Source organism: Zea mays, chromosome 10 (genome assembly GCF_902167145.1).
Source record: "Zea mays cultivar B73 chromosome 10, Zm-B73-REFERENCE-NAM-5.0, whole genome shotgun sequence".
In the NCBI taxonomy this organism is placed as follows: domain Eukaryota; kingdom Viridiplantae; phylum Streptophyta; class Magnoliopsida; order Poales; family Poaceae; genus Zea; species Zea mays.
The window spans coordinates 20,621,419-20,634,649 of NC_050105.1; the positions used below are offsets into that span (position 1 = coordinate 20,621,419).

The window sequence follows — 13,231 nt, forward strand, 5'->3', positions numbered from 1 at the left end:
AGCTCCCGGGCATCGGATCTTGTGAGAAAAGGTTTCAATTCTGTAGTGATCCTAGGTGCTTGGACCATTTGGAAGTATAGGAATAGGTGTGTTTTTGATGGTTGTAATCCCAGCTTGGTCACGGCCCTTAGGATGGCTAGGGAAGAGGCGGTGCTCTGGTCCATGACTGGTGCCAAGGCCTTGCCCTTCCTCCAAGTCGATGAGTTGCTGGCTTAAAACAGCGGTGTGGGTCGTGTTTCCTCCATGTTTTAGTCGGTGATCCGTAGTTAGTCTCTAGTGGTGTGTGTGCTGTATTGGGGTTCTCTCCCCCCTCTCTTTTCTTCTATTAATACAAAGATGCGCAGCTCTCCTGCGTATTCCAGAAAAATTTTAGTCCGTTCGCGGGGTGCTAACAAGACATAACATGTGCATCCAAAAACACGAAGATTATCATATCATGGAGAAGTCCCCAAACGAACTTCACCATGTGTTTTACCAGGGAGTTTTAATGACGGTTGTCTATTGATGAGATAGACCGCCGTAGAAACAACTTCACCTCAAAAATGCGAAGGAACATGCCCCACATTTTTCTGGCTTCAACTCTAGGAATGATCAACTTGTTGTCGCCCATCTAATCAAGGAGGATGTCTTACAATACAGTGCGACTTATGCTATCTTTTGATCAGAGTTCTCTAGTGGTTGTTTTTAGGGGTTTTTCTTTCATTTTTTATCCAACGAAGACCTGAAGAGGCACCAGTGCATATCGGAATAATTAGGCGTCCCGAGAATGTGAAGAGAGGTAGAGGTCGACCAACCTTGACGTGGACAGAGGCTGTGAAGAGGGACCTGAAGGAGTGGAATATTGATAAAGAGCTCGCCGTGGATAGGAAGGGGTGGAAGTGTGCAATTCACGTGCCAGAACCTTGATTTATAGTTTCGCTTTTCCTCCTTAATCGTTTGACCTTTTCTTGTGCCCATTTAGACCTTGCTGGTTCTTGTGGGTTTTATCTCTTTTATGTGTTCCCCCGTTTCGTCGTTTTCGGTTCTCCTTTGCCTTTGTTTCCCCTTTTTTCTTTGGGGGTTGAGCTCTGAGGTTTTCATACGGGGTTTCATCTCTAGCCTACCCCAACGTGCTTGGGACAAAAGGCTTTGTTGTTGTTGTTGTTGTTGTTGTTGTTTTATGCAGTGGTTGTAGTTGGGGCTTTGGTGGCCAGTAGTCCCTGTAATTGGTTATTTGTACTGATACTCCTTTATATATATTCGGCAATCCTCTTGCCGTCCTTTCGAAAAAAAACTCTGCAGCCGCCGTGCCGTGGCTTTGAATTTTCTGGCCAATGTGTCAAAGGGACAGGAGGAAATTGAAACTGAATTCTAGACTTCCGCAACCACCTGCTGGAAATCTTCAACCTTTGGCCAATATGATTCAAATTTAAACCTCTGTTTTCCATGTTTGTTGTCATTGAGAATCTGCTGATAGAGGCCGACGCAATGGAATTCAATCCCAATCTTTGGAAGGTTTTGTACCATACTTTCTGGCATAGGCTGATTTGATTCTTCTGCTTGATCACAAAGTGGGCAAGCAGCCAGATAAGGAAGTCCTCTCTTGGCAAGATGAGCGTCTGTCCAACAACAGATGTTCATTGCAAGCTAAATGAACTCTCAGTGAGTAGGAGCTCATGATTTCCAGATTCTATTCCACAGAGCAAAATGAATGGATCCAAGAAAGAAAGCATTTTGAGTAGTTTCGCCGAATCTTTTCTAGAATATATTGTAAGTTGGGAAAAATATGTATACTAGTAGATTGTATTAAAGCTTGAACATGCTCAAATGTTTCATTTATATAACAACCAGGATTACAGGGGAGCTAGAATGCAACGCAATATACAGGTTTGCCGGATTTAAGCGTCCAAGGCAACACAGCTAAATCAGATGGCCAACTGGGCTAGGGCCACATGGCCAGCCCAAACCCATATTGTCTAACATATATGTCTTAAACTCTTAATGAAGATAAATATTATTCTATTTTGTAATTCTGACCATTTACATTTTGATTTATATTAATACAGGATTTGCTTGTGATACGCAAGATTCATCCTTGTTTACCTTCATTTAAATCAGAATTTACTGCCTCCGTTCCTCTAACACGAATTCGTGATATTGCTCATCGTAATGACATACCACATGATCTCAAGGTGATCACATTTCAAAATTTGGGATAACTTCCTCATTGGAATTCTTGCTCAGTTGTCTTCTATTATCAACAGCAAGAAATCAAGCATACTATACAAAACAAGCTTCACCGGAATGCTGGCCCTGAGGATCTTATTGCTACTGAAGCCATGCTTGCTAGGATTACTAAGACTCCTGGAGAGTACAATGAAGCTTTTGTTGAACAATTCAAGATATTTTATAGTGAACTAAAAGATTTCTTTAATGCTGGCAGGTTGTCTAATTCCTAATTTGCCCACATTTTCTGCATTCATAATTTTCATTTCACTGTTTGCTATAATAAACTGCTCCTATTAGTACTATTCTTTCAATCATGCTAATCCTGACATCTTATATCCTGTGCCTAAGTTAGCCATGATGTCCTTGGTCTCTAGCCACGGTCCTGTGGCCCAGCCACACCTTCTGGTCATGTGCAGCCCTCTTATGCTGCCATCTGTAGGTGCACCGTCACGTGACAAAGATAGTAACATCAGTTTTGAGTTCCTATTTATAACTGTTAGACTACCCGTCTAGGGTTTGTGTTATTCCCCTTGTAATGACCGTTATACCCCCTGTGTAATGGGCCTGGCCCAGTTACTCACTCTATTAATATCACTCCCAACCCCTGTTTAGGGTATGGGTTCCTATTCTAACATGGTATCAGCTAGGTTTAGTCTCTTCTCCTCTTCCCACGCAGCCACAGCCGCCAGGGGGCTTTCCCCTCCCCTGTAGCCGCCGCCGCCTTCCTCCAGGGGTTCTTCCCCTTCCCTGGCGCCGTCGGCCCTCTCCCTCCCTCCCTCGGCCGTCGGCCTCCACCCTTCCCCGGCGCTCCTCCCGCCGCCGGAGCCGTCGGTCGAGCGCTGCGCGCGCTGCTCTACGGACGCCGCGCGCCGTTCGCGGGAGCGCTCCTGCTTTTCTGCATCGGCGCCGTCAGCGCTGCGGTCGCCACCGCCGCTGCGTGGCTCTCCCTCCCTGGATCCGCGAGCACCCTGCACGTGCGCCCTGCAGTGCTGCCTCCCACGGATCCGCCGCGGGCCCGCGCCATCGGCCCCTCGCCTGCGGCTCGGTTTCACTACACGGTGGTCGGCGGCGGCTTCACCTCCGGCTTCCACCGCCCGTCCACCACAGTGCCGCCTCCTGCGCTCCAGTCTGCAGCCTCGTCGGCCTCCACCAGCGCTGTCTTGCAGCAGCAGCCTCCGTCGCCGATCCGGACGCCTGCTCGCCGCTGTCGCCTGTCCGGCCGCCTGCGCACCGACCAACAACCCTCCATCGCTCCCCTGCGTCGGTCCGGTCGCCTGCGCGCCGCCGGCTGCCTACCCTGCGCCCCTGCGCAGCCAGCCGTCGACGACCATCTCCCCTAGGCCCGGCCGCCGCCTCCTGTTGGCGTCCCCGCTGCTCGACAGCCTTCTCCTTCCTGCTGTTCCTGTCTCGCCGCGCCCCTGCTGTCCCGTGCCTTGGACGCCCGACGCCGAGCAATCTGCCGCCCCTGCTGTTGCGCGCCCGGTTGTCCAGTCCGCGCCTCCCTGCGTCGGCCTGCACCGGTCGCCATGAGCTTTACCTCGCCCGCTGCTCTCGTGACTGTGCGTGTCCTCCTCTACGACGGCCAGCTCATCCGGGGCATGTTCGTGTCCTTCGACCCAGTCTGGAACCCTATTCTTCGGGACTGCGTCGAGGTCCACCCTCAGGCGGGCCGTCACGTGCCTGGACCGCTTGTCTTCCCACGTGCTGCGATCGCCTCCCTAGCGGTTGAGCCCGTGTCATCTCCCTCCCTTCCTCGTGCCTCCGTCGGGACACCTTCTTTGGCCCTCTCCGCTCACACCGTACCTTCGCCACTTCCACCTCCCCGAACTACCACTGATTGGGTGGTTGACTCCGGGGCCTCCTTCCACACTACCCCCACCACTACTTCGTTACTCCACTCCCATCCACCCCACCCCTCACATCCTACCTCCATCGTCGTCGGCAACGGTTCCACCCTCCCGGTCACCTCAGTAGGTACATCGGCTCTTCCAGGACCATTCTGCCTTAACGACGTCCTTGTTGCTCCCGGGCTTACTCATCCCCTCCTCTCGGTTCGTCGCTTCACTAGTGACAACCAGTGCTCTATGGAGTTCGACCCCTGGGGCCTCACCATACGCCATCTTCCCACACATGCTGTGCTCGCTCGCTGTGACAGCTCCGGCCCCCTCTATTCTCTACACTTGCCCTCCACTCCCCACACCAGAGTAGCCTCATCTCCTGTACTTGCTACTACCACCACATCCCATGCTCTTGCTACTACCACCACCTCCTCCGCCATTTGGCACCGTCGCCTCGGGCACCCTGGACCTGACGTCATGTCCCAGCTTTCCGGCCACTCCGACATATCATATACTCGGGGCTCTTCTGAGCGTCTCTGTCATGCCTGTCAGCTCGGCCGTCACTCCCGTCTTCCTTTTTCTACTTCCACGTCCAGGGCTGCTCAGGCCTTTGATCTTATCCACTGTGATCTCTGGACATCTCCTGTCCTTAGCCTCTCCGGCTACAAATACTACCTGGTCATTCTGGATGACTACTCCCATTTCCTTTGGACTTTCCCCCTTCGGCTGAAGTCCGACACGTTTCCCACCCTCACTCACTTTTTCGCCTGGGTATCCACCCAGTTCCGGCGCCCGGTCCGTACCTTGCAGTGCGACAATGGCCGCGAGTTCGACAACAACGCCTCCCGCTCTTTCTTCCTCACTCACGGCGTCCAGTTGCGTCTCTCGTGTCCCTACACCTCTGCTCAGAACGGCCGGGCCGAGCGCATGATTCGCACCACCACCAACATGATCCGCTGCCTTCTCTTTCAGGCTTCTCTCCCTTCCACCTACTGGGCAGAGGCCCTTCATACTGCCACGCATCTCCTCAACCGTCTTCCCTCGAAGGCGGTGAGCCACCCTACTCCTCACTTTGCCCTGTACGGCACAACCCCTTCCTACGACCACCTGCGCGTGTTCGACTGTGCCTGCTACCCTAACACTTCCGCTACCGCCCCTAACAAGCTTTCTCCTCGCTCCACTCGCTGCCTCTTCCTTGGCTACTCCCCTGACCACAAGGGGTACCGGTGTCTGGACCTCACCTCCCACCGCATCATCATCTCTCGTCATGTCATCTTTGACGAAGATGTGTTTCCCCTTGCTGGCTCCACCCCACCCACCGATCTTGACTCCCTCCTCGAGTCCGACCCAATTCCTCCCCCACCTTCGGCTCCCCGTCTTGCGCCGTTACCCGCTCCTCGCGCGGTCCCGTCGGTCCTGCCTGCGCCACGCGCGGCCCCGTCGCTCCTGCCTGCGCCACACGCGGCCCCGTCGACCCCGCCTGTGCCTCGCGCAGCCCCGTCGACCCCGCCTGCACCACGCGCGGCCCCGTCGGTCCTGCCTGCGCCACGCGCGGCCCCGTCGGTCCTGCCTGCGCCACGCGCGGCCCCGTCGACCCCGCCTGCGCCACGCGCGGCCTCGTCGACCCCGCCTGCGCCCCGCGCGGCCCCGTCGACCCCGCCTGCGCCACGCGCGGCCCCGTCGACTCCGGCTCGGTTCGCCAACCCCGCCCTCGTCTACCATCGCCGCGGCCACGCCACTACCTCGGCGCCCCCCGACTCGGGCCCGTCGACGAGCGCGGCCCGATTCGCCGACCCCGCCGTCGTCTATCACCGCCGTGAGCCGGCCCCACCAGCCGCTCCCGACGTTCCGGTGGCTCACTCCGAGCCGGCCGTATACCACCCGGTCGCCATCCATCGCGACCCCGGGCACGTTCACCCGATGGTGACTCGGCGCGCTGCTGGCGTTCTCCGCCCCGTCGACCGGCTGATCCTGGCTGCTGATACGTCCAGCACTCCCCCCGGCGCTTCCCCGGTGCCCTCCTCCGTTCGCACTGCCCTCGCCGACCCACATTGGCGTCGTGCTATGGAGGAGGAGTACGCGGCCCTCTTGGCCAACCACACCTGGGACCTGGTGCCGTGTCCACCAGGCACCAACGTGGTCACCGGCAAGTGGCTATTTCGCCACAAGCTGACCTCGGATGGCTCCCTCGACCGCTACAAGGCCCGTTGGGTCCTTCGGGGTTTCACCCAGCGCCCCGGAGTGGACTACGACGAGACCTTCAGCCCCGTCGTCAAGTTCGCCACTGTTCGCGCCGTCCTCTCCCTCGCCCTCTCCCGCGACTGGGCGATCCATCAGCTCGATGTCAAGAATGCCTTCCTGCATGGCACTCTGACGGAGACTGTCTACTGCAGCCAGCCCACCGGCTTCGTCGACGCTGACCGTCCGGATCTGGTCTGCCGGCTGAACCGGTCCCTGTACGGCCTCAAGCAGGCGCCACGGGCATGGTACAGTCGCTTCGCCTCCTACCTGGCCTCCATCGGCTTCGTCGAGGCCAAGTCGGACACGTCCCTGTTCATCTACCGGCGCGGCGACGACACCGTCTACCTCCTGCTCTACGTCGACGACATTGTGCTCACGGCATCCACCGCCGATCTTCTACACCGCACGATCGTCGCCCTTCAGCGGGAGTTCGCGATGAAGGACCTGGGGCCCCTACACCACTTCCTCGGCATCACCGCCGAGCGCCGGCCCCAGGGCCTTTTCCTCCACCAGCGCCAGTACGCCATCGACATCCTGGAGCGGGCTGGCATGTCTGACTGCAAGCCCTGCTCCACGCCTGTCGACACTCAGGCCAAGCTCTCTGAGGACGATGGGCCTCCGGTCGCCGACGCGACGTCCTACCGGAGCCTGACCGGCGCGCTCCAGTACCTCACCTTCTCCAGGCCCGACATCGCATACGCCGTCCAGCAGGTGTGCCTGCATATGCACACTCCGCGGGAGCCCCACCTCACTGCGCTCAAGCGGATTCTGCGCTACCTCCGCGGCTCCCTCGACTACGGCCTACTTCTCCGACCATCACCAACGTCAGAGCTCGTGGTCTACACCGACGCTGACTGGGCTGGCTGTCCCGACACGCGCCGGTCCACCTCCGGTTACGCCGTGTTCCTGGGCGCCAACCTCGTCTCTTAGGCCGCCAAGCGTCAGCCCGTCGTCTCTCGCTCCAGCGCTGAGGCCGAGTACCGTGCCGTGGCCAACGGCGTGGCAGAGGCCTCCTGGCTGCGCCAGCTCCTCCACGAGCTCCACAGTCCCCTCCAGCGCGCCACCCTCGTCTACTGCGACAACGTCAGCGCGGTCTACCTCTCCACCAACCCCGTGCAGCATCAGCGCACAAAGCATGTGGAGATCGACCTGCACTTCGTCCGCGAGCGTGTCGCTGCCGGTGACGTTCGGGTTCTCAGCGTCCCCACCACGCTGCAGTTCGCCGACATCTTCACCAAGGGACTACCGTCGAGTGTATTCTTAGACTTTCGTTCCAGTCTCAACATCTGTACAGGATAGAGTTGTGACTGCGGGGGGGTGTTAGACTACCCGTCTAGGGTTTGTGTTATTCCCCTTGTAATGACCGTTATACCCCCTGTGTAATGGGCCTGGCCCAGTTACTCACTCTATTAATATCACTCCCAACCCCTGTTTAGGGTATGGGTTCCTATTCTAACAATAACGACTTGTCACCAGAAGTACCAATACAGACATGGATTGGTGATGGTGATGAAGGCAAAAATGTTAAACCAAAAAAATCAAGGTCATTGGAGTGGATCTTTGTTTTCTTAGAATAACTTCCCTAAAAGCCTGGTTTTTGTGCAAAACTAAGAAAGATGAATCTAGAATAATTAAATATTTAGAGTAGTTAAGAGAATAAATCCACCGTATGTCTCCATTGTTCTCCAGTATTATCGTTTGTGTTGCTAACGCTACGACTGCGGGAGGATGTTAGAGTATATTAGGCAACTCCTGAATCCTGATATGGTTAGTTTAGTATTGATTGGATTGATTGTAATCTCGGGATCAATGTTTTCAAGTCGTCCGATTAATCGCGATTAATCGTCCAAGTCGGTTTGGGAAAATCATGATGAATCGCCAAGTCGTCCAACTAATCGTGATTAATCACGATTAATCGCCCAAGTCGGTCCGCCAGAACGACCAGCAAGTCTTCTGACTTGAAAACATTGCTCGGGATAACCTTCCATCTCCAGCCATGTACACCTATATATTTATCCAGAGGCTCAATGCAATATTATTAGACGCATTACAAACAATCTCTCCTTCCTTCACTCAAGCATGCAGGAGAGCTGCGTATCTTTGTATTAAGACATAATTCTGTGGATAATATAAAAGAAGATTTTATGCTTCATCATATTTTCTTTGTACTCTAGTGGTGAAATACTTTTTGAAATAATTATGTGATACTGTAATATGGGCTTTGCAGTCTACTGGAGCAACTGGAATCTATTGAGCAATCTTTGAATGAGTCTGGCTTAGAAGCTCTCTCATCCTTTCTGAAAACCAAAAAGGTTAGTTTTTTTTATGTGAATTTGCTCTTCACTGCCTAACATAGACAAGTACAATAAGTTTGGAGATATTAATTTGTGCTACCAACACGTATTTGCTATTTCTATGTTTTGGCAACTCAACTCCATAGAATAGGTATAACCTCATCTTTGCTGATGTACTTAAAATCTGTTAGTATTCATGCCTTGCTAGGTTCGATGCTATGTTTAGTTGGATAATGTTATTGGCCCTGGTGTACACCCTGCAACCCAAATTCAAGTCCCTTTTAACTTGAATTTGGGAGCCTATACTTAGTATCTGATTAAGTTCATTCTAGTGTGAGTTTTTTTTTAATAAGTAAACAGCTGTTACCACTTATCTTTAACCAGTTTACTGAGCGATGAACCTGATGCTCACCAGTGTAATGGCCATTTTATACGTGTATATGTGATTCTATTGATTATTTCAGAATTTAGACCAACTGGAAGATGCAAAAGATTTGGATGAAAATGGCGGCGTTCACGTTTTGCTGAAGACCTTGCTGTCATTATCTTATCTAAGATCAATTCTAATGAAGGGTCTGGAAAGTGGCCTTAGAAATGATGCTCCAGATAGTGCTATTGCAATGCGACAAAAGGTTATTTTGTCAAAACACAATTGAGAAAGTATGTGTTGAAATTGGATGCATGTATTTCAATTAAATTCATTGTCGAGGTTTTGCAGTGGCGTCTTTGTGAAATTGGGCTTGAGGATTATTCGTTTGTATTGTTAAGTAGGTAATAACATAGTTAAAAATAAATTTGTTTCTTTTTCAACTATGATGCTTCCAACATACTTGGTTTCTCATGGAAGCACTGTGTTTTTATTTTTGTTGCTATGGTACCATAACAGATACATCAATGCTCTTGAAGCTTTAGGTGGATCAGCTTCACTTGCAGAGGGTCTTCCTACAAATACAAGTCTATGGGATGATGCCCTTGATGCCCTTATCATTGGCATAAATCAAGTTTGCTTTTCAGGTTGGAAACCAAATGAGTGTTCTGCAATAGTGAATGAGCTTCTTTCTTGGAAGCAGAAAGGTCTATCTGAATTTGAAGGTACAACTTCTCCTTTTATATATGTCATGCATGAATATGTATCCCTACTTGTGTGCTCATTGTGGTGAGGAGTACCCTTCAACTACTGTTGTCATGTACATAGGCAATGAGGATGGAAAGTATATTTGGGCACTGAGACTCAAAGCCACTCTTGATAGAACAGGAAGACTAACAGAAGAATACTCTGAAGCACTTCTTTCAATATTCCCTGAAAAAGTCAAGGTGAGTTTACCAAATGAAGAGTAGATGAGTCCTGTAATCGTAAGTTTATCACATCCTATTCTGCTCTCCACCTACCCCCCCCCCCCCCTTTGAGTATGTTATTAACCTTGGGGATCTGAGACGTTGAACACTTCAGTAGTAGTGGGGACGGCTGTTACTAACCTTGGAGATTTGAGAAGTGAGTACTACAGTAGGGAGATGACTATATATATAGGAGCCTCATGGACCATATAGTAGATGGACCTTCAAACACTTTAACACTTCTCATGAAGTTTGCTAGCCCTAGCTGACTCAAGCCCTTAGCGCCAGCCAAGATCCAGCAAGCAAGTTCATCACTGAAATGCTGCTGCATTTTCTGAATGGAGGGATGATCCCCATAAAAAACAGTTCTATTCCTCTGCAGCCAAAAGCACTAAGCACCCAAAATGATGGCAATGTTGATCCGTTTTCTCCTGTCTTTCCTTATGCATTGGATGGTCCTCCACCATTCCGCAAACGAATCATCATCAGCCCTAGGGGAGAGGTGACACATCCCAAAAGAAGCAAAGAGATGGTACCAGAACTGGCGGGCGAAGACACAATTAGTGAGGATGTGTTGCACCGTTTTGCTTTCCTGGTCACACAAGGGGCAACTGTCTGGGTTCTGCTGGAAAAACTTGCATTTCTCATTTCTAACCAAAGGAAAAACTTGCATTTCTGCGGAGCCCAAGACCTCAAAGTCTTTTCTAGGTTTCAAAAGTGATAGACCCCCTGAAGAAGGCCTGATAACATGATTTGGAGGAAATGGTCCCAGAAAAGGTATGCCTCCATAGATATTGATCATCTTTAGCAATGAGGACTGAGGAGACATTCTCCAATAAATTCCAAAGGAGAAGACACTGTTGGATACCTGTTATGGAAAGCACCTGTTTGATATCACCGACCCAACCTTTGTTAGGGATGGCTTTAAGCAACTGTTCTAGAGCTAGCCACCTTAGGAGCAACCACAACAACCACTTCCGGAGCCATATTAGTAATGGTGCAACCATTTAGCCATCGATCCTTCTTGAAAATCGTGTTTTGTCCATTACCAACGAAGTTCACCATTGAGATGGCAAAGAAGTCACATGTTTTTTTTTCTAAAACGCGCAGGAGAACTGCGCATTAGATATATTAAGATAGAAGAAACACCAATGGTCTAAAGAAGACCAGAGTACAGAGAAACAACAAAAATAAAAATAAAATAAAATAAAAATAAACATCCATCTAGAAGACAGCCAAAGCTGCCCCTAAACTAAGGCCAGATGGTGCCCAGATCTTTGGCACCCGCGAGACACCACCTCTAAGCATCGTCTTTGATGTTCTGAATAATCTGGTTGCCACTAGGAACATCCCCCTCAAACATACATTTATTCCGCTGTTTCCAAAGCCACCATGCCACCAACATCACAAGGGAGTTAATCCCTTTGCGCAGCGCATAAGGGACCTTATCCTCCAAATTAGCCCACCAATCTTGGAAAACCAAATCAGCCCTTGCGGGGGAGAACTGCCGCAGATTAACCAGGGAGAAAATCCTAAACCACACTTCCCTAGAGAAGACACAAGAAATTAAAAGTGATGGAATAAGTCTTGAGCATCTAGAGGACAACAGTCGCTTTTTACTGTCCTCTGTAGTCCTTTAGCATCTAGAGGACAGCTTGACTGTCCTCTGTAGTCTCTTTAGCATCTAGAGGACAGCAGTCGCTTTTTGACTGTCCTCTGTAGTCGCTTTAGCATCTAGAGGACAACAGTCGCTTTTGACTGTCCTCTATAGTCTCTTTAGCATCTAGAGGACAATCCTGTTGTGTAGTGTGTGTGAGAAGGTGTGGTAGTGCAGCCTCTAGGGCTATAAATATGGGTCTCCAACCCTTAGATGGGTATGGCATTGTGTAGTGTTTGAGGAAATAAACAGAAAATTGCCTCAACTCATAGTGTCATCCTCTTGATGAGAGTTAGAGTCCCTCTACTTACAATTGGTATCAGAGCCAAACTATCCTGCAGCCTAAACATCTCGTGCTCATCTGCTTCCCGCGCCTCTCCCCACACTCAGTCGGCAGCAAGAGCTCCAACTGTTCCTTCCTCCCCTGTTCAGACGAGCAGCCTTTCGTCTGAGACAGCCTCTTCCACACGCAGCGACCCCTCACTAGCCCACCATGTCCCTACACTCGGCCACTTCGAGTGCGCGGCGCCAGCAGGAGGCCGAGGTCGCCGCGGCACAAGAACGCGATCGAGCAGCAGCAGCGGCTGCAGCGACAGCGGTGAGGGCAGCACGGTTGGCGGCGGCGGAACTGGCAGCGGCGAGAGCGGAAGTAGAAGCAGCGGAGGCGGCGAATGCTGCACGTGCGGCGGCAACAGAGCTCGAGGTTCTGCGCGGCAGTAGAGCTGGCAGCTCTGCTTCTGTCGACGACAACACCGACGAAGAGCTCAGGCTGGCGAGGGAAGCAGCGAGAGAGCAGGCGGCACAGTGGGCAGCCGCGCATCCCCATGGGGGCGCGCGTGGCGGCATCCCAGATAGGCGCCGACGCGCTGACGGCGCTCCAGGCGAGGGCGCACGCGGCGGCAGCCCAGACGGGCGTAGACGCGCCGGCGGTGCTCCCGGCGGCGGCGACCGAGTCGACGGAGATCGCGGCCTCTACAGGCGGCGCGGTTCTCCCTCCCCGGATCGGTACCATGGTCGCCGCATGGCCCAGGCCATTGTCAGGGACATCGGTCCCGGCGGTGGGTGGCGTACCCTCACCAAGACCAACTACGTCGAGTGGGCCGCGGTGATGAGGGTACGACTCCAGGTTCGCCACATGTGGGAAGCAGTTCGTTACGACGACGTCGACTACCACGAGGATCGGCGGGCGCTGGATGCCCTCATTGCTGCAGTCCCGCCCGAGATGCAGTTTTCGCTTTCCCAGAAGCGGACTGCCAAGGAGGCCTGGGACGCCATCGCTGCGACCCGCATCGGCAACGATCGTGCCCGCAAGACCACACCGCAGGCACTTCGCAAGGAGTGGGAGAACCTGGCCTTCAAGCCAGGTGAGGATGTTGATGACTTTGCTCTCCGCCTCAACACTCTGTTGCAGAAGATGGTGCAGTTCGGCGACGACACCTACGATGAGGAGAGAGCTGTTGAGAAGCTCTTCCGTTGCATCCCCGAGAAGTACAGGCAGATTGCTCGCTCGATCGAGTCTCTGCTAGACCTCTCCACGATGACGATCGAAGAGGCGATTGGTCGCCTCAAGGTGGTCGACGGCGACGAACCACAGGCTCTCTCTGGGCCTATCACTATCAGCGGGAAGCTACATCTCACTCGGGAGCAGTGGGAGGCCT

At 52.5% G+C, this 13,231-nt stretch overlaps 1 protein-coding gene across 4 annotated transcripts in view; it reads left to right on the top strand.

Annotated features, from left to right (window-relative positions):
* LOC100274067 (uncharacterized) overlaps nucleotides 1-13,231 on the top strand; it is a 57,124-nt gene that overhangs the window by 21,979 nt on the left and 21,914 nt on the right. For all 4 annotated transcript variants that reach the window (XM_020544950.2, XM_020544953.3, XM_020544954.2 and 1 more), the window contains exons 5-11: nucleotides 2,046-2,171; nucleotides 2,244-2,422; nucleotides 8,515-8,599; nucleotides 9,046-9,213; nucleotides 9,300-9,352; nucleotides 9,468-9,673; nucleotides 9,777-9,895. In XM_020544950.2, coding sequence (XP_020400539.1) covers nucleotides 2,046-2,171; nucleotides 2,244-2,422; nucleotides 8,515-8,599; nucleotides 9,046-9,213; nucleotides 9,300-9,352; nucleotides 9,468-9,673; nucleotides 9,777-9,895 — 936 coding nt within the window. The remainder of the gene's footprint in view (nucleotides 1-2,045; nucleotides 2,172-2,243; nucleotides 2,423-8,514; nucleotides 8,600-9,045; nucleotides 9,214-9,299; nucleotides 9,353-9,467; nucleotides 9,674-9,776; nucleotides 9,896-13,231) is intronic.